This window comes from Bubalus bubalis, chromosome 18 (genome assembly GCF_019923935.1).
Source record: "Bubalus bubalis isolate 160015118507 breed Murrah chromosome 18, NDDB_SH_1, whole genome shotgun sequence".
In the NCBI taxonomy this organism is placed as follows: Eukaryota; Metazoa; Chordata; class Mammalia; order Artiodactyla; family Bovidae; genus Bubalus; species Bubalus bubalis.
In genome coordinates, this window is record NC_059174.1 from 42545608 (window position 1) to 42571668 (window position 26061).

The 26061-nt window shown below is 41.9% G+C and overlaps 2 protein-coding genes across 7 annotated transcripts in view; one reads left to right on the forward strand and one right to left on the reverse strand.

Annotated features, from left to right (window-relative positions):
• Window positions 1–11796: 11796 nt before the first annotated feature.
• On the reverse strand, window positions 11797–13756 carry LOC123465076 (translation initiation factor IF-2-like). The gene is made up of 2 exons (XM_045163208.1): window positions 12640–13756; window positions 11797–11822 (listed from the first exon to the last, which is right to left on the reverse strand). The coding sequence occupies exon 1, from the start codon at window positions 13754–13756 to the stop codon at window positions 12770–12772; it is 987 nt and encodes a 328-aa protein (XP_045019143.1). The 3' UTR covers window positions 11797–11822; window positions 12640–12769.
• DPY19L3 (dpy-19 like C-mannosyltransferase 3) overlaps window positions 11818–26061 on the forward strand; it is a 75112-nt gene continuing 60868 nt past the window's right edge. For 2 of the 6 annotated variants that reach the window (XM_006056383.4, XM_044932172.2), the window contains exons 1-3: window positions 12989–13129; window positions 14913–15054; window positions 18485–18618. In XM_006056383.4, the coding sequence (XP_006056445.1) occupies window positions 14952–15054; window positions 18485–18618 (237 nt within the window). In that variant the 5' untranslated portion in view covers window positions 12989–13129; window positions 14913–14951. Of the gene's footprint in view, window positions 12234–12364; window positions 12500–12988; window positions 13130–13386; window positions 13524–13692; window positions 14403–14912; window positions 15055–18484; window positions 18619–26061 lie in introns of those variants that run through there. The other 4 variants (XM_044932170.2, XM_044932171.2, XM_025269000.3 and 1 more) reach the window with 4 other exon arrangements.

The window sequence follows — 26061 nt, forward strand, 5'->3', positions numbered from 1 at the left end:
CACGGGTATCAGCAATAGGAACATGTTTTTAAAAGTATTTTTTAAAGATTTATTTATTTAGGTTGTGCTGGGTCTTCGTTGCTGCATGTGGGACTACTCGAGTTGCGGTACACAAGCTTCTCATTGTGGGGGCTTCCCTTGTTGTGGAGCAGAGGCTATAGAGCCCTTGGGGTTCAGTAGGTGTGGAACACTGGCTTAGCTGCCTGGCAGCATGTGGAATCTTCCCAGACCAGGTGTCATACCCATATACCTCACACTGGCAGACGGATTCTTAATCACTAGACCACCAGGGAAGCCCTGTTGAATTATCAATAAAGTATATCATCTTAAATACGTACACAACAGAAAATTGTGACCTGAAGAGACCCTCAACAAAATTAAACAAGTTACTCATTTTTCACATCTTTTATTAGTACCTAACGTTATGTAAAGGCTTATTGTCACTACAGTGCCTAGCTCCAGATTTGTTTTTTTTTTTTCCTACTTGTCATTTTATTAATTTTAGTATCCATACTTCACCAATATGGTGGCTGCATTTTACGGAAATAGACACATCAATCTACATGTTTGTATCTGCAATCCTATTTAAATTCAGTATTTCCAACCACAAAAGGTGTTAGAAAATTCTATTTCGGGCTTCTAAGAAAAAGTACAGCAGGATACGGTTCAAATCTGAAGCTGTATTTATTTCTGGTCCTCTACAGCTAACATTCTACAAAAAATAGTTGTGCAGAGATAATTAAATAATTGTGGGAAACCAGTGGTTTCGAGGTTCTTTATTTTCTAAGCCCTTCTCCATAGGAAGCATGAGAAGGCAGTACGGTCGTGACGCTGAGACGAATCCATGCAGGGTGTCACCTTGTAGGTTAACAAACCCTTCGGAATCTACCCAGCTGGAGCCACCCCTGTGCTCTGTGCTCCAGTGCTGATAAAAAGGCCCCAGTTTACTGTGTGACTCTGTATTTACTTTTAATTGGAGGATAATTTACAATATTGTGATGGTTTTTGCCATACATCGGTATGAATCAGCCATAGGCGTACATGTGTCCCTTCCCATCCTGAAGCCCCATGTGTGACATTTTTAAAAACCTGCTTTGTAATCACAGAGTGGGGGATAAGTGTGAATCTTCCTAATGGGGAAGCAGTCATCGTGTCCCTGGACAGCCCACTAGGCTGCACGCAGAGTGAGTATTGCTACCTTAACTGGTGTAAAATATAGTTTGCTTTTACCTGTTTTAACCTCTTTTAAGTTCAGTTATTGCTTTTATTTTCTGAAATGTCAAACTGATGTTATAATACCTACCTCAGTTATGTGGACTAAAGGAGAAGATCATCTGTAAGACCTAGTCAAGTTCTGACAATTCTGGATGGTCCTTGGGTCTAAGCTATGTAACCTTGAGTAAGGCTTTCAACCTTTTTTTGAGCCTTGGTTTCTTCATCAGTAAAACAGTGATACTTAAACCTTGTAGAGTTGTGAAGATCGGGAACCATGAGTATAAAGGGTCTGGCTATCTGTGAGCTCAAACAGTGGCTCCTATCATTGTTTGAGTATTCAGTGTGTGTGTTGGGGACAGGGAGACATTAAATGCCCTTATAAATCATGGTATCAAAGCTTCCTGTTACAGCCTTGGAAAGGAATCTAAGAACCATACTGGCTTGTGTTTTGAGGAAGGATACATCATGGGAAATGTCAGACTGGATGAGTTACAAGCTGGAATCAAGATAGGCAGGAGAAACATCAACAACCCCAGATATGCGGATGATACCACTCTAGTGGCAGAAAGCAAAGAGGAACTAGAGAGCCTATTGATGAGGGTGAAGGAGGACAGTGAAAGAGTTGGCTTAAAACTAAGATCATGGCATCCAACCCCGTGGCAAATAGAAGGGGAAAAGGTGTAAGTAGTGACAGATTTCCTCTTCTTGGGCTCTAAAATCATTGTGGAGGGTGACTACAGCCATGAAATCAGAAAACGATTGCTTCTTGGCAGAAAGCTATGACAAACATAGTGTGTTGAAAAGCAGAGACATTACTCTGAAGACAGATGTCCTTATAGTCAAGGCTATGGTCTTCCCAGTGGTCACACACAGTTGTGAGAGCTGGACCGTAAAGAAGGCAGAGCATGGAAGAATTGATGCCTTCGAACTGTGGTGCTGGAGAAGACTCCTGATAGTCCCCTGGAAAGCAAGGAGATCAACCAGTGGATCTTAAGGGAGATCAACCCTGAATACTCATTGGAAGGACTGATGCTAAAGCTGAAGTTCCATTATTTTGTCCACCTGATGAGAACAGCTGACTCGTTGGAAAAATCCCTGATGCTGGGAGAGATTGAGGGCAGAAGGAAAAGAGGGCGTCAGAGGATGGCATCACTGATGCAGTGGACATGAACTTGGACAAATTTCAGAAGATGGTGAGGGATAGAGGCCTGGAGTGCTGCAATCCATGGGGTCGCAAAGAGTCAGACACAATGGGGTGACTGAACAATAACTCAAAATAATCCTGTCTCTTAAAAAAGACCCAAAAAAGACAAACATGGTACTTGGACTATATTGCATACAACTCATGTCACATCTCAAAAGACAATGGTCTGGGATAAACTACCAGAACATTACCCTGCTACCATTATATCAGTCCCCCTCTCACATCCAGAAACCACCATTGCTGCTGCTGCTACTGCTATGTCACTTCAGTCGTGTCCGACTCTGTGTGACCCCATAGAGGGCAGCCCACCAGGCTCCCCTGTCCCTGGGATTCTCCAGGCAAGAACACTGGAGTGGGTTGCCATTTCCTTCTCCATTAAGGACTATGTAAGAATGCCTCTTTTGTTAAATAAGCTAGTAACCTGGCAGAATGGCCCAAGGAAAAAGAATGGTACTTTAAATTGTCTGCATTCAGTATAACCAACTGCTGACTGTATAGGAGTGCAGTGGACTATTAGGGAAGGGTGGAAGTTCTTGAAAACAGTGAGAACTGTCCTTAGACCATGCAAGGCTCTAACACGAAAGTCAGTCTTCTAACCATCACACAAGACAGTTTGACCTGCAGGACTCTGATTGCAGAGCAATCCTAATTCTGAAGTACACCTGCAGGCCAGCCCCAAAGCCAGTCTTGTTCTGTGGGGTACTGTCCTGTGAGCCTGAGGCATAGCTCTCGTAGTTCCACCAAGAAGAATTAGGATCAGGTGGGATAAAGGGCTTCCCTTGTGGCTCAGGCAGTAAAGAATCCACCAGCAATGCAGGAGACCTGCATTCAGTCCCTGGATTGGGAAGATCCCCTGGAGAAGGAAATGCCTACCCGCTCCAGTATTCCTTAGATATACTGTATATCTGCATTTTATACTGGGTTGGCAAAAAAATTCATTTGGATTTTTCTGTAACATTATGCAAAAATTCAAACGACCTTTTTGACCAACCCAATACATAACACGAATTCTTTTTTCAACTCCTGAGAACCAATTTTCTTCCTATTGGGAGTGGAGGGAACAGTGTCACCATGGAGAAGTCATGCTCATACAAATGAGCTGGTTGGCAACAGTGGTCAGAAGAAACAAGCTTTGTTTCCTGGTATCTTGACTGAAAACATTTTAAGCCATCAAGAGACGGTGATTAAAAACCTCTCAGAGTTAGCTGTGTTCTTTCCTCCATCATGTGGGGAACACAACAGACAAAGCCCGCCCATTCCAGTCTCCACACAGCTATGGAGGTCATTTGAGTCCTAGCAGGTTTCAGGCCTGATGAGATGCAATCAGTCCTCTGAATTCTTAAGCATAAGCCCTTCAAGCAAGTTTATCAATATCCACAGGTGGACTCAGGAAGGTTTGGGGACCAGGATTGGATAAGTGTTAGTGAAAATTCAACCCAGTGCTAGATTAGCCATAATTTAAGAAATGATAGAAGGAAATGCAACCCACTCCAGTATTCTTGCTTGGGAAATCCTGTGGATAGAGGAGCCTGGCAGACCACAGTCCGTGGGGTCAAGAGAGAATCACACAGGACTTAGCAACTCAACAGCAACAGCAACCACACCACCACCTTTGTTTTCTCTAGAATCGAACTCCGTTATTGCAGCCGCTGTATTGTAACTAAGCCTGCTGTCCTGCTTTCTACTCTACTGCTGCTCTCATCAGTGGTATTTCTAATGCTGATTCTCTTAAGTGGCATGTTTAAACAAGTATGTGGGCAAAGTTCCCTGGTATAGTGCCTTTGGACAAATATTTGGTCAGATCTTTGTTCTGGGCTCCAGGTGACTAAGGCATGTATCCCCAAAGCAAGATCCCTTCCAACAACCAGTCATCAATTCCATTGTGTGAGTTGGTTAAAAAATATTTTAGGGGGACTTGGTGGTCCAGTGGCTGATACTCCATATTCCCAATGCAGGGGGCCTGATCCCTAGTCAGGGAATTAACTCCCACGTGCTGCAACTAAGAGTTTGCATGGGGTAAGTAAGCCACAGCACAGTCAATAAATAAATATATACCCGGACATATTCTGAACCCATCAGAAACCTGGATCTAATAAAATATATACAAAAAAGAAATGATAAAATATCTGAATTTGAGGGTTTTAGAAACCCATACATTTATGGCTAAAAGTCCTACTTCTTCCTATTAAAAAAAAATACTGAAGCCAGAAATACCTGCTTCTAGGGTCTCCAGACACTATTGTGTACACCCTGTTTTGCAGGGAATGATACTAGTGCAGTCTAGGAGAACAAACTGGAAAGGCTAGCCAAGGCCACCGATCTGTGGATTTGAAAAGCCAACATCTAGGAATCATCACATTTGACCTAGAGCTTGAGTGATAAAGCGCTAGCATTTTGTTTCCTCATTCAAAAATACACAAGTACAATAGTTAATCTAACCACAGAATCAGAAAAGAAAGGTGTAGGTGGAAACTAACACAGAGTGGGGGTAAGAAGAGTAGCAGGTATTGAAGAAAATAAAACAACACTCACAATGTGTAAATAATAGAGTCCTTGGATATCTATGCTAATCTGCCTATAAGTTTCACTGTTTAAACCATCACAAATCCAGTTGATCAAAGGAAGAGAGAAAAAGTTATGAATGATATTACATAATGCCTACTCTTAGCAAGGAACCAAATATTTTAAATGAGGGTGGAGGGTGAGAAGGAGAGGGAATACTGAGGGAGGAGGACTCGGGGGTAACGTTGATTCCTGTGCAACTCCGGAATGATCTCTGAGCACTGAGGTCCTCCTTAGGACTCAGCATGGGGTGCTTAAGATGATGTGTGCCAAATCAGGCTTGAAAGAATGCAGTAGACACACCTGATCTCTGAGGTCTATGACATGGGTCATACACAAGCAGTATGTAAAACCACACATGGGATGCCAGAAGAACGTACTAGCATTTCCATATACATATGTAGTGTGTGTCTGTGTGTGTATATATGTACACAGACATACACAGGCTCCCCTGGTGGCTCAGTGGTAAAGAATCCCCCTGCCAGTGAAGGAGACACAGGTTTGACCCCGGGTTGGAATGCTCTGGAGAAGGAAATGGCAACCCACTCCAGTATTCTTGCCTGGGAAATCCCATGGACAGAGGAGCCTGGTAGGCTACCGTCCATGGGGTCAAGAGTCAGACATGACTTAGTGACTAAACAATATATACATACACACATATATTTATCTGTATTATAGCTATACACTATATATAAACAATATGTGTGTATACACACAGAGACAGGACAAAATTTGTTATTTAAGTTGTGAGATCAAAGTTTGGAGACCACTGCTTTTATTATTTTGTGTGTGTGTGGGTGTTTTATTTTTTTATTGAAGGACGATTGCTTTACAGAATTTTGTTGTTTTCTGTCAAACCTCAACATGAATCAACCATAGGTATACATATATCCCCTCCCTTTTGAACCTCCCTCCCATCTCCCAACCCATCCAACCCCTCTAGGTTGATACAGAGCCCCTGTTTGAGTTTCCTGAGCCATACAGCAAATTCCCACTGGCAATGGGAAATGTAACATTCCGTGTTACTCTGTCCATACCCTCTGCTCCCCTCTCCCCATGTCCATAAGTCTATTCTCTATGTCTGTTTCTCCACTGCTGCCCTGTAAATAAATTCTTCAGTACCATTATTCTAGATTCTGTATATATGCATTAGAATATGATATTTATCTTTCTCTTTCTGACTCACTTCACTCTGTGTAATAGGTTCTAGGTTCATCCACGTCATCAGAACGGACTCAAATGCATTCCTTTTTATGGCTGAGTAATATTCCATTGTGTATATGTACCACAACTTCTTTATCCATTCATCTGTCAGTGGACATCTAGGTTGCTTTCATGTTCTAGCTATTGTAAATAGTGCTGCAATGAACAATGGGATACATGTGTCTTTTTCAATTTTGGTTTCTGCAGAGTATATGCCTAGGAGAGAGGTTGCTGGGTCATATGGTGGTTTTATTCCTAGCTTTTTAACGAATCTCCATACTGTCTTCATAGTGGCCCTATCAGTTTACATTCACACCAACAGTGAAAGAGCGTTCCCTTTTCCCCACACCCTCTCCAGCATTTATTGTCTGCAGACTTTTTGTGATAGCCATTCTGACTGGTGTGAGGTGTGTATCTCATTGTAGTTTGAACTTGCATTTCTCTAATAATGAGTGATGTTGAGCATCTTTTCATGTGTCTGTTAGCCATCTGTATGTCTTCTTTGGAGAAATGTCTGTTTAAGTCTTTTTCCCACTTTTTTATTGGGTTGTTTGTTTTTCTGGCATTGAGTTGTATGAGCTGCTTGTATATTTTGGAAATTAATCCTATATTAGCTTAGAGAGTATATTAAAAAGCAGAGACATTACTTTACCAACAAAGGTCTGTCTAGTCAAAGCTATGGTAGTAGTCATGTATGGATGTGAGAGTTGGCCTATAAAGAAAGCTGAGCACCGAAGAATTGATGCTTTTCAACTGTGGTGTTGGAGAAGACGCTTGAGAGTCCCTTGGACTGCAAGGAGATCCAACCAGTCCATCCTAAAGGAAATCAGTCCTGAATATTCACTGGAAAGACTGATGCTGAAGCTGAGACTCCAATACTTTGGCCACCTGATGCATAGAACTGACTCATTGGAAAAGACCCTGATGCTTGGAAAGATTGAAGGCAGGAGGAGCAGGGGGTGACACGAGATGGTTGGATGGCATCACCGATGTGATGGACTAGAGTATTGAGTAGGCTCTGGGAGTTGGTGATGGACAGGGAAGCCTGGTGTGCTGCAGTCCATGGTGTCTCAAAGAGTCACACATGACTGAGCGACTGAACTGTTTGACTGAACCTGCCAATCGAGCTACCATATGATGCAGCAATCCCACTCCTGAGCATATATCTGGAGGGAAACATGATTCAAAAGGATACATGCACCCCAGTGTTCACTGCAGCACTATCTACAATAGCCAAGACACGGAGGAACCCAAATGTCCACTGACAGATGAATGAATAAAGATGTGGTACGTACGTGCAATGGAATATTACTCGGCCAGTAAAAAGAATGAAACAATGCCATTTTTCACAACATGGATGGACCTGGAGATTATCATGTTAAGTGAAGTAAATCAGACAGAGACAGACAAATATCATATCACTTATATACAGTATTTTTTTTTAATGTTACAAATGATCTTATTTACAAAACAGAAACAGACTGACAGACTTAGAAAATGAATTTATGGTTACCAAATGGCACCCCACTCCAGTACTCTTGCCTGGAAAATCCCATGGACGGAGGAGCCTGGAAGGCTGCAGTCCATGGGGTCGCTGAGGGTCAGGCACGACTGAGCGACTTCACTTTCACTTTTCACTTTCGTGCATTGGAGAAGGAAATGGCAACCCACTCCAGTGTTCTTGCCTGGAGAATCCCAGGGATGGCAGAGCCTGATGGGCTGCCATCTATGGAGTCGCACAGAGTCAGACACGACTGAAGCGACTTAGCAGCAGCAGCAGCAGCAGGGGTGAAATGTGGAGGGGAGGATAGATAAGGAGTTTGGGATTGACATGTACACACTACTATATTTAAAACAGATAATCAGTAAGTTCAGTTCAGTCGCTCAGTCATGTCTGACTCTTTGCAACCCTATGGACTGCAGCACTCCAGGCTTCCCTGTCCATCACCAACTCCCTGAGCTTGCTCAAACTCAGGTCCATTGAGTCTGTGATGCCATCCAACCATCTCATCCTCTGTCATCCCCTTCTTCTCCTGCCTTCAGTCTTCCACAGCATCAGGGTCTTTTCCAATCAGTCAGTTCTTTGCATCAGGTGGCCAAAGGATTGGAGTTTCAGCTTTAGCATCAGTCCTTCCAGTGAATATTCAGGACTGACTTCCTTTAGGATTGACTGGTTTGATCTCCTTGCAAGGACCTATTGTAAAATAATAATAATATACTATGCAGAACTAGTGTTTTTTAGAATCATTTAAACAAGTGTTTACAAACAGGCCATATACATACAAGAATTAGTATGTGATACAGATAATTCAAATCAGTAAGAACGAAGGTGAAACAAGTGATTCTCCGATTTAAAAAACTATCAGATCTCTATCACTCCTCATATTAAAAGGATGCAATAATGTTAAAACTAGTAAAAAGTATTTTAAAAATTTTACAATCTGGGGATGGTGAAAGTTTTCCTAAGCATAGCAAAAAACCCCGAAGCTATAAAGGGAAGAGGACAGGTTTGACGACATAGAATGGAAAATCAGTGCACAGTGAACACACAGTAGGAAGCACACAACACTGGGGGGAGATCTGCATGTTAATGACAAAAAATTAATATCCACATCTACAAATAATCCTGGGATAGAAAGAGTAAATTGACGGCTGGTTGAAGAACATGAAAAGATAAATCACAGAAAAAAGCAATACAAAGTCAATAATCTCCCGGTATAACTATCTCCACCTCAGCAATACGTCTAAAGTGATATATCATTTGTCACCTAAGATTGGCAAAGATGAAAAACACCCATTGTTGGCAAGGACATGGGAGAGATAAGCACCATAACACACACTGGTGCAAGGGTAAAGTCACAGAGGTTTTAACCTTTTTGGAATGTAGTTTGCCAATGTTTATCCTAATTGAAATGAGTTCTACCAGTTATAATTCTAGAAATATATCCTAAAAAATTATACAAGGATATTTTCTATAGCATTACTTGTAATAGGATAGAGCTAGAAATCATGTAAATGTCAAATTACAGGGAAATACTAAATGATGATAAATATATCATATCCATATGATATAATGGATACTATATCCATATGGAGGATGACTACTGTATTGATTAGCCATCATGGTGTAACAAAACTACCCCCAAATCCCTTCGGCTAGATCAAAAATAAACATTTACTATTCTCACCATCAGATATTTGGGAGTGGCATGGAGGGCCTGGACCTGGCAGGTCTTGCTCTGAGGTGGCTCACTCACACAGCAGGCTGGTTGTTGGTCAGAGGCCAGGTGCTGCCCATGGGGCCTTCACTACAGGCTGTGTGAATGTCCTCTCAACACAGGGGCTGGTGGCCCTATAGTTGAACAGTCCCAGAGAGGCTAAGCTAACACTGGGATGTCTTTTATGACCTGGACTCAGAAATCCCACAGTGTCACTTCCACCATATCCTACGCATCACACAGAACAGCTGTATTCAGTGAGAGGGGAGTATATAAATACCAAGCAGCAAGGATCATTTAAGCTAAAATTTAAAGGCTGAATAGTAGATAAGTCAGGCAAGGAGACCACTTATAAAAACTTGGAAATTTATGAACAGGAAGTAGAGATGAGGCTGGAGAGGTAAATGGAGCCTGATTCATGGCAGTACTTAGAAACTTGTTAAGGAGCTTGATTTTTATAGAAAGCCAGTAAGCCACCAAAAGATTTATATCTTAGTAAGATCAGTTTGGTTATTATATGGAGGGTTGGAGGGTGGATTGAGTGGACAAAGCCAGGGACCAGGAACCAGAGGCAAGGCGATCCGTCAGCAGGTTACTGAAATGATCCAGACAGAAAGATGGTACCTTGGATTAGTGCTGGCTCTAGCGAGGGAGAAAAGTTGGGCAAGGTCTGAGATACTTAGGAATAAACCCGATGGGACTCACTATTTGACTAGGTATTTGTGCTACACAACAGGGAGGAATCAAGTTTGGTTCCTAGGTTACTGGCAATTAGGTACATGGGGGTATATGGGAGGAAAAGTAGTTTGGGGGATTAGAAAAAGTTTAATTTTAAACAAGGTGAGTTTGAGGTGCTTTGTACACATGGAAATTTCCAATAGGCACTGAACATATGGGACCTGAAGGTGAGGAGCTATGCCTCGACATAAAAACTTACAAGTCACCACAATATCACTGGAAACTGGAGACATGAGCCAGAGAGGAAAAGGAGCTTAGAAAAGACTGAAAAGGAATGCCAGAAATCAACCCTGAGTATTCACTGGAAGGACTGATGCTGAAGCTGAAGCTCCAATACTTTGGCCACCTGATTCGAAGATCCAACTCATTGGAAAAGTCCCTGATGGTGGAAAAGATTGAGGGCAGGAGGAGGGGGTGACAGAGGATGAGATGGTTGGACGGTACCACTGACTCTATGGACATGAGTTTGAGTGAACTCCAGGAGACCCTGAAGGACAGGGAACCCTGGGTTGCTGCAGTCCATGGGGTTGCAAAGAGTCGAACACGACTTAACAGACTGAACAAGACAAAGAAGGAATACGAGGAGAGTCTATTGCCGCAGAAAACAGGAGTGGTCCAGAGTGTTCACACTACTAAGCCAAACAACTTAAAAACTGAACAGATGTTGTGCATGAGAAGAAAGCCGGTGGAGTAGAGCGCTCTCTGTTGGTCCAGGCAAGATGCTTTTATGGGAAAGATGTGAACAGCATTAATGACTTCTGGTGCAGTGCTTCTCAGTGTGACGTACATGCAAGTTGAGGATTATACTAAAATGCAGGTTTCTGATTCAGCAGGTCTTGGGGAGAGCTGGAGATCCAGCATTTCTAAGATCCTAGGTAATGCCAACACTGCTGGTCCACAGATCACATTTTGAATAGCAAGGTCCTGCTATGGGTCTCAAACTTTGCTGAACACAGACTCACATGGAGAACTTCTACAGATTCTCAGTCCCTGACCCCTACAGATTATGATTCAATAGGCGTGGAGAGACTCTGATATTTTCCAACAAGCTGCCCATGATGACGCAGGTTTCCAGACCATACTTTTTGAGTTGACCTGTTTCAGCACAACTTAACTGTTGCTGACCCCAACAAAGGAAAAGCCAGAGTCCACTGTTGTTTCAAAACATAATACAAACAAGAAGTGCTCACCTCTGCGGTCACAGTCCATGACCAGAGCTCAGTGAGGGCTAAGGTCTACCACTCATTACCCATCACCCCCAAAGCCACAACTGCTGTATCAGAATGAAGAATTCATTCTTAATTAATTTATTTATTACCAAGACTTACTCTCTGCAGTGGGTGTCTGTTTCTCTCAAAGCTTTATCTTGTTTAGTAAAACCATTTCATATTAAAACAACAAGCAGCTGCTAACAAACAGTATTTCCTTTACTCAAAAGATACATGTTTCACAACAGACTCACGAAAATTTATTAATAAGAAAAAAATCCTATATAAGAAAGAAGGGGGGAATCCTATTTAATGAGGAATCAACTCACATATGTATTTATTAAGCACACAAATGTATTTTACTACTGCATCTTAAGGTGAAATAGGCGGATTATAAATACACAGTCCCCATTCGCAGGTCCACACCATGAAGTAAAGACACCAACAATCATGTTGAAACATGACAAACACCATCTGAAAAAACAGCTGACATTTAGTTTTATTAAAACAACCCAGCAGTTACCTCAATCCATACTCACAGAATGTGTGTTTGTTAACAGCAACAGACACACAAAGGAGGAGAAAAATATCAAACAGGGGTAACTAGGAAAGGCACCTGGCTGAAGTCATTCCTGGAATTAAACAGATGGGCAGCCTTTTCACAGGTGGAGGACCTAGAGGACCATTTCCTAACAAAAATGAATTAACATGTGCTCTGAGAATCTGCTGACAAAGGCTTTACCTACTGTTCATCGCTATGTGATTAAGAAAGATATTTACGTAGACAGAAGAGTAAAAGCCCTCCAAAAAGCTGACACCAGTTTGGAGACGAGTAACACAGGAGAGTAAAAAGAGGAACATACTGTTTTCTAGAAGAGAAAATTGGTAAGAAGATACTGCCCGCCGCCCCCAAAAAAGGGCATCTATAGAGATACGAAATTATCTCTGTAGGTACTCTCACTGGCAGTCGGTGAAAGACTTCCAAGCACAGATCAGCGACAGATCAGCGACAGCTGAGGCCTGGGGAGTTTGCCAAGACCGGGGAAGGGGCGCGCAGGCCCTGCCACCCAGGAAGCTGAAAAAAGTCCGAGTGGTCGGAGTGCTTCCGTCCGTCGGGCCCTTTACCCGCCCCTCCGGATCGACCAGCACAGGTGACAGGCGGGCGCCGGCGGAAAGAACAGTTTTCTGCTCCCCGCCCACCTTCCCCCTGGGGGACGAAGAGGTGCACGGCTCCGCGGTCCGACCCGAGCCACCCTTCCTCGCAGCTCGGCCCTCTTCCCCCGAGCCCCACCGCTCGCTCTGGTCCCGGGGTGATGGACATATGCGTGGGGGAAGCTGGCCTCCGGCCCTGCGGTCTGCAGCACGAGTCCAGTGCTCTTCCCGGGGTCCCGGGTGCCGTGGAGATAGCTGTATCCCACAGGCTAGGACGTTCTGGAGACCGGAAGTGGGCTGCTTCCTTCCGGTCGGCGCCGCACGAGACGGGGCGGGGCGTCCCGGGAGGGGGCGGGGGCCCGCGCTGACGGACGGCTCCCGGGACCTATGGGCGCGGCCGCAGCGGCCCGGCCTCCCCGGCGCGCCCCCCTCCCCGGGGCGGCAGACGCCCCCCAGCCCCCCATTTCCAGGGTGCTGCACAAGGCTCCGCGGCTGCGGGGTACAGGCGGTACCCCAGGCGCGTTGCAGGCCGTGGTGAGGCCGCCCACCCGCGACCCTCTGCGCCCCCGGCCGGCCCGCCGCCTTCTTTCCCGGTCCCGAGCCGCGCTCGAGAACGGCTGAGGCTCCAGGTTTGTGGTTGCGTGTCGGGCCGCGGGCGGCGCGAAGGGACGCTTGGGCGCCAGGCTTCGGCGGTCTGGGACTGTCCGGCGGGCGGGCGGGTGGCGCTGCGCCTTTGCCTGGTGGTGTTCGGCCGGATCAGCCGCAAAGACCGAAAGCCCACTGGCCGCCCCGCTCAGTCGCGCAGTCTGGGGGCGCGGCCCCGCCCCTCGTGGCGTCTTGGGGCACCCGATTTGGGACGGGTCGCCCCCTGTCCACCCGACGTGCGGGGCCGGGGGCAGCAACTCTGGAGAGAGCAAGTTTGCCGAGGGCGGGGCGCCTTCTCGGGCGACTTCTTGCTTTGGCCACGCGGGCGGAGGGAGGGCCTGGGTGGTCTTCGGCCTCGGCAGCCACGCCACTTCCTGGGTGAGTCCGGGCGAGTTACTGAACTTCTCCGGCCCCTCGGCTGCCGGCAGGGACCGCTGGTACTGTAGGGTTGGGCTGCGGAGGTGAGCTGAACAACGTGCCCTCCAGCGCCCCGGATGTCCAGTACGCGCTGGTCCTTCTAAGCAATGGAGGAAAAAAGCACCGCTGTCGTTTCCCTTTTCAAACATTAAGACAGCGTAGCTCGTAATTTGGTGGGGAAACTTTTGTTCCATGGATTCATGCAATTATCACACGTAGTTGACACTTAAATATTTGTTGCCGTCTGTCCTAACATGTTACAGTGTATCCGTTGTGGGATTTTTTTTTTACAACTCCGCTCGGAGCCTCTTTCTGAGCATGACTGTAGGATGAGGTAACTTGGGGATAAGCTCATCTCTGGAGGTACGACTTTGCCGACACTCCTTTTCTGTCTCGTTGCTCCAGATTCTCCATTTTCCGTGTTTGCACCGAAGTCTGTTTTGCCTCTCAGGTTTTTTTGCTTGTTTGGATGAATGAATGAATTGCATAATGTTGGATGATGTGTTCTTTTCAATAGAGCAACTTGTTTACTTTTAGGAATTAATAAACTGCCCCAACAATCATGTCCGGCGGCCGGTCATAGTTGATAAATAATTAGTTAAGGCTGTTCATTCGTCGGAGGAGAGACGCAAGATGTTCTGGGGGACAGTAGCCAGCTTACTCACTGCCAGCACTCCCCCGCCTCCCACTTGCTGCTTCCAAACCAGGCTCCTGCTCCCTGCTGGCACTCCCACTGTTGCTCCCTGGCGGAGCAGCTGCCCTGATTGGCACACCCCCGCTGCCATCACCGCCCAGTCATATTCATAAAGCTTCCAGAGTGGATTGTTTGAAGGAACACAGGTATCAAAATCCAGATATCTGAGACAAAACAGTATTTCAGTTCTTCAAAATCAGGCTATCAACAATGAACAGTTTATACTTAATACCATTTCCATGGTATGGCACTATAGAAAATGATAGGAAGCTACCTAATTATGTGACAAATTGCATGATGACTGCTATAACTCAGAAAGGGGAAGGATCGGTAGGGGTTGGTGCATCCCAGGAAAAGAAGACTTCCTAGAAGAAGGGCAGGGGTTTGTCTGTGATGCTCACCTGTGTTCCTAACTCATGGCAGTGCCTGCCATAGAACAGGCGCTTTATAAATGTGGCTGTGTTAAAGAAATATTTGTGTTGTGTCTTGAGAGTAGCTTTGAATGCTAGTTAAGGCTTGGATGGGAAAATGGGAGGGCATGGTAAGCATGGGAAAATGGCTCAGGTAAAGTCTCTAAACACAGATGAGCGCTAGGGTGTATTTGCTAGAGAGGGTACTCACACATGGCTGGTGGTTTACTTCTGTGTTGTTTGTAGGAGTGGTTGGAAGAACAATGCATGTGAGTCTTTGACACCATGATATCCATCAGGCAAAGAAAAGGAATACAAACCACAGAAGTTTCTGAGGATTACACGGCACAAGAAGAAAATGTGAAGTTGGAAGATAAATTGCCATCTAGTATGTGATTTAAATTAAAGCAGCATTTTGGATTGGTTTTTTGTTTTTGTTTTTTTTTTTTTGGTCTGCATATTGAAATAATCACTCTCCAACAGGAACAAAATTTGGAGAGACCTAATCATTGAAGAAACTTGTTCTACTACCTGAGGGTTCTACAGATGATTTGATTGCAATCTGATAATATTAATTTTACAGTTATGCTTAGAATCCTTTGCTTCACAGGTGTCTGTTCAGTATGATTATGCCAACCTGATCTTTTGACTTTCAGGGTAATACTTTTTCCCACTGTTCGGATTTTAGTCTCGTTCTTATTTTTCTGGTGTGTGTATGCTGCTCACAGTAGACAGCCTTACCTTGGATGAGTTTCTCAATTCATTAAAGTATTGAAAGATGAATCAAAACATTTTTTAATTTTTTATTTTCAGTCAAATTCCTGAATATTTTTTCTTTGCCTTTTTGGGGGGTGGGGAGGGAAGTGGTCAGAATTTGGTAAATTGTTTATACAGTGTTGAAGACTTTTGCTAAACCATGCATCAAATGACATTAATTGCCAACCTTTTGCTTTCTGAGTTGCTTTCTAAGACTAAGCATGTCAGGATTTTTAAAAGTAGGCATGAAAAAGTCAATGCCCGTCAGCCATTTTGGATATGACTGAGTTTATGTCAACTGCAGCTAGAGCTGCTAAGTCGCTTCAGTTGTGTCCGACTCTGTGCGACCCCATAGACGGTAGCCCACCAGGCTTCCCCGTCCCTGGGATTCTCCAGGCAAGAACACTGGAGTGGGTTGCCATTTCCTTCTCCAGTGCATGAAAGTGAAAAGTGAAAGTGAAGTCTCAGTCGTGTCAGACTCTAGTGACACCATGGACTGCAGCCCACCAGGCTCCTCCGTCCACGGGATTTTCCAGGCAAAAGTACTAGAGTGGGGTGCCATTGCCTTCTCCGCAGCTAGAGCTAGTAAAGTAATTTGGGGGTAGCAGTTTTATAAAGTTGAGCAGTCATGCCACTCGGCTATTAGCAAATTGAGATAATGCAGAGTACTCTGTGAAAAATCTTATACAAATACAAGTTCAAGTTTGTCCTTTTAAATTTTTGCCAAAAGTTTTACTTTCATTTTAGGTTGGAAGGATTCATTAACAAAAGAAAACACTTGTCACACACAGTAAACAATTTCAGCATTTGATAGAGGATTATTTGACTTAATTTCAATATACAATCATTAAAAGAAGATAAATGAAAACAATAAAGAAAAGTAACAGCACATACATCACCAAATTGGGCTGACCAACATCCAGACTTAAACAGTGCTGGGCAGTCCCTCCTTAATAGCAAATCTGGACTCTCAGTTGGGGAAGGATCCTGGGTGGTGTGTTCACCCAACAGGCAAGATTTGAGATTGCAGTTAGAAGGACTCCCACTTACAATCCCGGGGCTTCCCTCATAGCTCAGTTGGCAGAGAATCCACCTGCAATGCAGGAGACCCCTGTTCAATTCCTGAGTTGGGAAGATGCCCTGGAGAAGGGATAGGCTCCCCACTCCAGTATTCTTGGGCTTCTCTGGTGGCTTAGCTGGTAGAGAATCCGCCTGCAATGCTGGAGACCTGGGTTGGATCCCTGGGTTGGGAAGATCCCCTGGAGAAGGGAAAGGCTACCCACTCCAGTATTCTGGCCTGGAGAATTCCATGGATTATACAGTCCATGGGGTCACAAAGAGTTGGACACAACTCAGCGACTTTCACTTTTCACTTTCATTTATAATCCCAGGCCACAAACTGATACCATCATTAGTTTGCACACAAAAATGCAGCTCTGGTTTTTCTTTAACTTTTATAATGCTGTTTGTTTTACCTTGTGAGTCACAAGACTTCTTAGACCCTGGGGGACTGGCCAGACCTCCAGGGCCCCAAAAATTTCAGGACGCACTCCCTTTCTTATCTAAAGTGCCACCTGACATGCTGTACTTGCAGGCAGGCACAGAATCAGGCACTGAACACCAGGCAGTGTTCAGGAAGGTCAGAAGCAGGTCAGAGACCTGCTCTCCTGCTTCTGAAGCCTGAACAAGATTTCCTCCATTTTACTTTCGCTAACATTAAATTAAAACATAGCTTTGAGAATTGTTAATTCTACCAAAGTATTATTTATGTCAGAAAAAAACAAAAGCAAAAAGGAAGGAACTGATATTCCCAGAAACCCACTCATCCTGAGATTACCACTTATGGCCCTTTGATTATCTCACAATCTGCATGTTGTTCTCTGTACATATATACCTACAAGCATTCAGATGTGGTTTTGCAAAATTGAGATCCTACATGCTGTTGTGTAACTTGCTGTCTTTTTCTTATTATGATATATATGAACATACATCAGTCAGTGTATTTTAAAAATTTTGTCCGTGTTTAGTCACTGTGTAACTATAGCATAATTTCTTTAATTTCTTATTTAATATTTAGATGATTTTTAACCTTTTACCTCTACAAACTGAATTGTGATAAATATCCTTGTGGCCAAATGTTTTGTTTAAAACTATTTATTTAGGGCATATGCCTAGATTTAGAATTTTTGTTCAAATAGGGTGCTCGTGTCAGTGGCTTTTACTTCCTATTGCCATGTTGCAGTGCAGAAAGGTATCAGTTTATTCTAACACCAGCATTGTTTTTAAAATGTCTTTTTTGGTGTGTGTGTACACACCAAAACAGAATACTAAGCATTTTTTAAGCTATCAAATTAGCCAGTATTGTAAAGTTATAGCTCTTTGTTTTGATTTCCATTTCTTTAATACTAACCTTTTTTTTTCTATTAATTTTATTGGCCATTTTTTCTTTTGTGCATTGCCTATTCTCATCCTTAATCAGTTTCCTACTGGAATATTCATTGTTCTATTATCTTGAAAGTATACTATATTAAGAATACTTAACCTTTCTTATATGTACTATAAGTATGTTTCCTAGCTTATATGCCCTTTAACTTCAGTGTGATGGATTTTTTCCTATGGATTTTAAAATTTTAATCAAATTTTGGGGTAGCTTTTAATGAATAAACCACACATTTTAAGTAGATCATCTAAAAGACTGTTTATATTTTAAGTATAACACATTTATTCTTCCATTTAAGAAACTTATTAGCTAAACTAGGTCAAACATGGGTCCTAGGTTTTAAGGTGAATAAGATAGTGTGCTTGTCCTCACAAAGTTCACATTCTAGTTGGCAAAATGGACAAATGAACAGTTAGATACAGTGGTGGGAAAAGCTATAATAAAAGTATAGAAAGATCTGTGGAATCACAGAAAGAAGCCCCTAACTGTCTACTGGGGACAGGGAGAACTTCTCCAATGACAGGCAGCTGGAACTTAGCATGCTTGACAGTCTGAAATAGAGCTATTAACTGCTAAATCCTTTACTGATTTGGTTTTTCATCTGTTTTATTTTTTCTAAAAGGTTGTACCAATAGACGATTATGGAAGATTCTGTCATTTACAATTGGCGGAACTGTTGCCCTGTGCATTGGGCTTCTTACATCTGTCTACCTGGCCACTTTACATGAGAATGATTTGTGGTTTTCTAATATTAAGGTATGAACATTGTATGATTTACCCATCAATGTCTCCAGTAGTTAGTTAGCCATTTAGATGTATGACCAAGACAGTTTGATTTTGCCATAAAGAATTCAGGCTCTTATGCTTGGATGCAGAGTAAAATGACTTTTGTTAATTTAAAATAACATCAGAAGTTTTATAGTCAAATGAGTTTTCCCATTTTCGTTAATTTATTCCAATTATGTATCAGTTACTCTAAACCAGTATTTTTCAAACTGTATATTGTGAAATTGGTGTAGTAGGTCATGAGTAACATTTTTCTTAATGAAATCAGATATAAGAGAATATGGTCACATAGTAAGACTGATAATTATTTGTGAAACTTTTAACTATATGTATGTATATACAAAATGGGTCACAGTATAATTTTTTTCTGTTGGGTATAGAAAAAAAGGGGGGGAGGGGCAGGGGGAGAAAGAAAGAAAGCCAAAGCAACTGTTCTAAACCAAGGAGTTTTAATCTGGCTCCATAGATGACCTTGATGTGGTATACCTTTCTAAAAGTATATACAAAAGATAAATGTCATTAGATTTTCAGGAGGGTCTGTGATTCTTTAAACACCGGTTTTCTTGTTGTCTTTCTCTCTCTCTCAACATTTCTGTACATCCTTTAATTTGGCTTTGGTTCTGAGCAAGTATATCACTTAAAAGGAGACTTACATGTTGCCAGTGTTTTTCGTCCAAATATAGCTTGCTTTTCATCCAAAAATGTCATGATCTTTGACCTTATTTCCCACCATGACTTCTAATGACTAGTTGGTGATGAAGGTAAAATTGACTTTCACAAGCAAAGTTTATCGTCTGTGAGAATATTCAAAAGCATCTATGCAGAATATAAAGACAGTGTCCAGTGTTTTCCAGAATATTTGGAGCTTCAGTTCCATTATTGGAATGAGTCTCCAAAGGAGACTACTTTGAATGACAAGTTTTATTTTTATGAATAATGTCTAGTATGTTTATTTTTTTAAACCTGTCATATTACTTTATAGGTATAGCAAGTATCTATGTATGTATCTTTTTACAGATGATCATGGTACCAAAGAATAATAATTCTTATCCTTCAATGACACTTGGTAGTTTTTCTTGTCAAGGAAAATTTTACTCATCTATGTCTTTTTAAAATGGAGTGCCTGTAAATAGATTCCCTGGAGATAAGAAATTTAAAACTTATTTAACACAAGTATTTTGAATAAAGCAGGGAATTTCCCCTTTGTGGGCGTAAAGCCAAATTAAATGCTAGGAACTGTATAGCAAGGTAACAGGTGAAAGAGATCACATAATTTTAAAATGTAAGTTTAGTTCTTTAATTTAAAGCTGATAAGTGGCCTTACTAATATACCCCCTCATCAAGAAGCCTGAGGAAAAGGCCAGGTCATGTCGGGCTTTGTGGAGTGGGCAGGAATTGGAGAGAAATGGACAGAGACAAGAATCAGAAGGATGTAATGATTGATCGTTTGTGTGGAGGACGATTGAGGAGGAAGAATCATCAGTGATGACCTTTCTCCTATTAGAGGAAGGATAGATGGGTGGATCTTCATTCACGGTGATCATGAACCCCATGAGAAGAGAAGGTCTGGAGGGGACAGTAACATCTGACCAACGACCTAGAGTTAAGCCACTCTTCACAGGTTGATGGCACAGTCCTCCTCAAAACAGCCTCTCACTTCAGACACCAATCACAACTTTGGGGGTCCCCCAGTTACTCTCACTTCTGACAAACTGGCCATACATTCACTCAGATGACACAGAACTCAGGGAAGCTCTATACTTACCATTACAATTTTATTACAGAACTAGGATACAAATCAGAGCCAGCCAAAGGGAGAGGCACATCCGGCTGGCCTGGGAGAACCCGAGACTCAGAGTCTCCATTGTCCCATCTCCCAGAGTCAGGACATGACTGTCATGTTCTTGTGTGGCAATATATAGAGTATTGCCAGCCAGCAAAACTTGCCTGAGCTCTGGTGCTGAGAGTTTTTACTGAGGTTTCATTATGTATGCATTATTAATTAAATCATTGACCACAAGGTTGAACTCAATCTCCAGCCCCTCTCCACTCCCCACATGTTGGTCTGATATCTGCTGGCTCAATGCCCCAAGCCTCTGATGATATGGCTGGACTTTCTGGCTTGACCAACTCCCATCCTGAATCATCTCCTTAACGAAAACTGTCTAGGGGTCCACCCTGAGTCACGTGTTAACACAAGCTATCAGATGTGGGCCAAGGAGCCCACCATGAGTAACAAAGATACTCTTGTCACAGGGAAGTTCCAGGGTTCATTGGCTGCCCTCGGGAACAGGGGACAAAGGGCAACCAAGTTCTTTATTATATAGGAGTCAGTGAGGCAAGAAATGCCGAGTCCGGTTTGGATACATTGTGAGTCACTTTCAAAACAATCCAAGTAAAGACCTAGAGTAAAGGAAGCTGGATTTATGGACCTGAAGGCAGGAATTCCATCTGTGTCGGAAACAGACACTTTCATGTTACCAGCTTGTGGTTGTGTGGGCAAGATTGTTTGGGGAGTACGTAGAGTGAGAAAAGAAAGAGACCCTACGCTGGATTCTGGCTGTGCCTCACATGGCATCTGGGAGAAGCCGTGAAAGAGGCCCATCCTCTGACAGGTTTCTCCTTCTCACCGTCAACCACCACCCCCAGCCCCTCAAGCTTAAAACTGAGCCAGAGTCTTGATGCTTTTTTTTTTTTTTTTGGTCTCTATTCAACCTCTCTCTCTTTTTCTCCCCTGTGTCACAAGAGGAGTCCTGAGATGTTGTAATCATTTCTCAAACCAGATTACAGGCATTGGTTTATTCTTCACTTTTGAACCATCTAAAGCCAGTGATCTGCAGAACTCTGCGTGGAAGGAAATGATCTAAACTTTCCCTGTCCAGGACAGTAGCTGCCAGCCAGGGGTAGCGACGGAGCACTGGAAACGCGGCTAGTGCAGCACAGGGACTGAGCTTCAGATTTTACTTAAGTTGAACTTTAATTTTAAAGTATGTATACATTCTCTGTGAATAAACCAATGACAATTCTAGCCATTATTGATCAGTGATTTACTTAGCCAAAGGAGAAGCTCATTTTCAGAGTTTATACCTAGATTTACTCCATTTCATCACCTTCATCTTGGAGGATTATGGAAATATTTGAGACGTGTAAATCTGTTCTCCTCTTTTTTATTTGTGAGTTATAACTTACCAAAATTACTAGGCTACTTTTTTATGAAAATACTTTGATCTCTTGAACACCTTGAATTAGTTGTAATTATTCAGAGAGTACAGATATTGCTAATAAAATAGACTAATCACACATTCAGTTTATGCATTCAAAGTAATTTTTTTAAGCGATCATAACAATGTTAGTATTTAATATGTGGGAAACTCTGGAACAGAGAAACTGGAGAGCTGAAAAGGAGAAAATGTTGGTTTAAAGGGTCCTAGAAAATGTGTATGTAGTATCCTTTCCTAGCATATTTTTTTAATTAAAAAGTCATTTTCAGAGTATAAGAGCTTTTTTCAAATAACCTTAATTGAATGTCTGCTATGTGCTTGACCTTGTTTTAGGTGCATTTTACACATATTTTATTTAATCTGGCTGTTTCCAAAGCCCAAGCATTTTAACTCTAACTTGTCCTTTAAATGCAACCATGTTTGTTTGTTTGTTTTTTCTGCTCTATATTATAAAAAAAACAAACTAAGAGAATTTAAAGCCCATACTCTTACTTGCTGTGCTCCCCTCACAGTGACCCGCACATCATCAGTGTTGAGTAGACAATGCTCTTCTGGAGCAGGGTTAACCTCTAAGGGTGAGGGAGTGGTGTAGCCTGGGGACAACGCTGCTGCAAAGAATCTGGTTGAAACCAGAGCCGAAGGGTGCAGCCTTCAGAACTTGCCTTCAAGGTTCGTGCATGGTTAGCAATGGCAAGTGGGGAGCTGTTAATTACGTTTATAACAATTTGTGTTTAGTAGGTACTAAAGTAAATATCTGTATGGTCTTGTTTGTTTTTGTTTTTTGAACATGTATTTTTTTTAATTGCACAAACTATACTGTGATAGCAACAAAAATTTTTTCAGTGAAAAACATTACTTGCTATTCATTACCTGTAACAGAAGACAGTTTTCACTTTCCCTTCCATTCTTCTTCATTCTGTATGTGTATATGTATTTTACTTATTTATGACTTCAATATAGGTAGTTTTTATAATGATCATATGCTTTTCAATATACAATTGTATGTTTTCACGAACAATTATTATGTAAATAATGATAGCTGTATAATTTAATCTTTTTGGCATTTTTATACCCTTGGTCATTTCACTGCTTCCTTGCTCCCCAGTTTGGGGTAGATTGTTTCTGACTGTGTGGGTAGAGCCCTAAAATTGCTTACTTCTCATTTTAAAGTGACAGGATAAAGATGTCAGTTCTCTTACTTTTTTTTAGAATTACTTCAGAGCAATTAGAAAATGAAAAATAGTCAAAATTCCTTCTTTGATGAAACTAAAGAGTCCTGTAACCTGGAATTGCAGTATATGAGGAAGGGCTGCCAAATTCTGTGAAACTCCTAGGAGTGTAGAAAGATGCTGAGAGAGGAATCTCAAAGCTGCAGATTTTAGAAAAACCTGCCAAAGTTTAGTCCTCCAAACTCACTGGCATATCCTGGGTTGGGGGGCATGGTGGCTAATGGGACTGGATGTAAGGAGCAATGATGGAAGCTTTCCTGGAGACACTCTGATGTGAAAGAGAAACAAGACAGGCTGAAAGGCATCACAGAAACACGCAATTTTTATAAAAGTTTAGAAGTTTAAGAAGACCAGGATAAAGAGAGAAAACTTGCATTTTCAACAGCCCCACAGCTGCCAATCTCTGTTCACTAAACTGAGGAGAAGACTAAAACCGCACTCTGTAATCCACTCTGAAGCACCAGAAAAATTCTTGCAGGCCTAAGTTATGGTCCAGGCCTCTCCCCTGCCTCTCCCCTGCATGAACTTCTGACGTGTGGCTGGTTGGGTAAGAACTTGCTACATTCTGAAATTACTTAATACTCAAAAAGGAGCTAGTACAGGATCTGTACAATGATACTGCAAGAAAAAAAGGGAAGAGAAAATCAAGAGCAAATGATACATGAAGAATAGTCACCAGGAAACTTTTACAGCAGAGACAAGAAGGTTCTAGCCAATCATGTCATGCTGAAAAGCAAACATAATGCAGTGTTTGCCACTGTAGAAGGTGAATCCAGATTAGGAATATAGCAAGGTGTATACCTTCTTTAAAGAGAAGCAGGAAGATGACAAAAGGAAATGAAACTTGAGCTGACAGAACTTAGTCAATAATTAGAATATTTAAAGATATAATCATAATAGATAGAAATCATGACTACAGGAGGCCAGAACCTGCAGAAAGCACAGAAAGAGAAATGTTGGACAGGACTGATTAAACAAAATTAGTAAAGTTAAAATATTAGAAATGACAGTTGAGAAAAACAGCATTAAGACTGCATAATTTGCGTCCCAAAGGAGCCAAAACCATGAAACAAGGAAAGAAAAAAAGTTTAAATGTGTAATTCAAGAAAACTTTCCAAAAATAAAAGAAGACTTGAATCTACAAATTGAACAGGCACAGTGGGTCCCAGGAAGATTTGGCCTAGAAAAGTCATTAGCAAGTTGTAGTTATGAAATTGCTGTACTTGAGTAGTAAACAACTTTTGATCATCCAGACAAAAACATCAAGTTACGTATAATAGGAGACAAAAGTCAACCTGGCTTCCAAGTTTTCCATAGTAACACCTAGTACTCCAAGACCACGAATGATGTCTAAGAAAGGGATTTTCATATTTTAACCCAATTACTCCATCATATATGAAACACCATACAGATTTTTTTGACTCTGAGAAACATGTATTTTTAACAACACTTGGAGAAGTTGGTAGAGGAAAAACTTAATCCTGTCAAGAGATAAAACGCAAAACAGTGATAGAAAAATTGTCAGTGAAGTTCAAATTTATTTAACTCTAGGACTAAGACTAAATAGTTACAGAACAAAACATATGTGAACAATGTGAACGAATTGAAAGTCACTCAGTCGTGTCTGACCCTTTATGACCCTATGAAGTATACAATCCATGGAATTCTCCAAACCAGAATACTGGAGTGGCCCTTTCCTTCTCCAGGGGATCTTCCAAACCAAGGGATTGAACCCAGGTCTCCTGCACTGCAGGTGGATTCTTTACCAGCTGAGCCACCGGGGAAGCCCATGAACAATGTAGTAACATGTAATAATGTTATTCTGTAATAGTAACACACCACAGTGTAATACTAACATAATAGCACAAGTTAGAAGAGGAATTGGAAAGAGAAGGTACAAGATGGTGGAGGTATCCTGATTTATCTTTTATAGCTAGAATTCAAAAAGTTTCAACTAAAAATCATGTCCAGAAACAGACACACAGTATATATAAAAGAACATTCCAAGAAAAATATCAAGTAAAATTGGCAGAGGAGAAATATGAATTTCATAAGATTGTTTTTACTTCTTATAGGAAGTAAGTAGATACTGTCCATAGAGGTAAAGAAGTTATCCTCTGAGGTTATAAAGAAAGGTAACAAAAACATAAACCGTCCAAGTTAAAGACACATGTACACACATGCAACCACACACACACACATAGAAACAAACAGACAAATCATGTAGCAAAGGATGTGTTCTAAAAAGCAGCAAAAAGCATCACACAAAATGTATTAACACAACTATATCCAAATCTTTTTGTTTAAGTAAGTGTCAATGGATTTTACTCATCTAATAAAAACTCTGGATCATAAAGCAAATCACATCATATATGCATAAGATCCTCCCAGAACAAAGTTACTTAGAGGGATTAGACCAAAGGTGTGGATAAAGACTTAATAAATGCAAAAGGGGGAAAGAAAGTCTCAAACAAAAAACTTTATTAAGTGAAGCAAAGAAGGTCAGTATGATATGACCTAAATCAAATCCCTTATGATTATACAGTGGAAGTGACAAATAGATTCAAGGGGTTAGATCTGATAGACAGAGTGCTTGAAGAACAATGAATATTGTACAGGAGGCAGTGATCAAGATCGTCCCCAAGAAAAAGAAATGCAAAAAGGCAAAATGGTTGTCTGAGGAGGGCTTACAAATAACTGAGAAAAGAAGAGAAGCTGAAGGCAAAGGAGAAGGAAAGATATGCCCATCTGAATGCAGATTTCCAAAGAATAGCAAGGTATGATAAGAAAGCCTTCTTCAGTGATCAATGCAAAGAAATAGAGGGAAACAATAGAATGGGGAAGACTAGAGATCTCTTCAAGAAAATTAGAGATACCAAGGGAACATTTCATGCAAAGATGGACACAATAAAAGACAGGAATGATATGGACCTAACAGAAGCAAAAGATATTAAGAAAAGGTG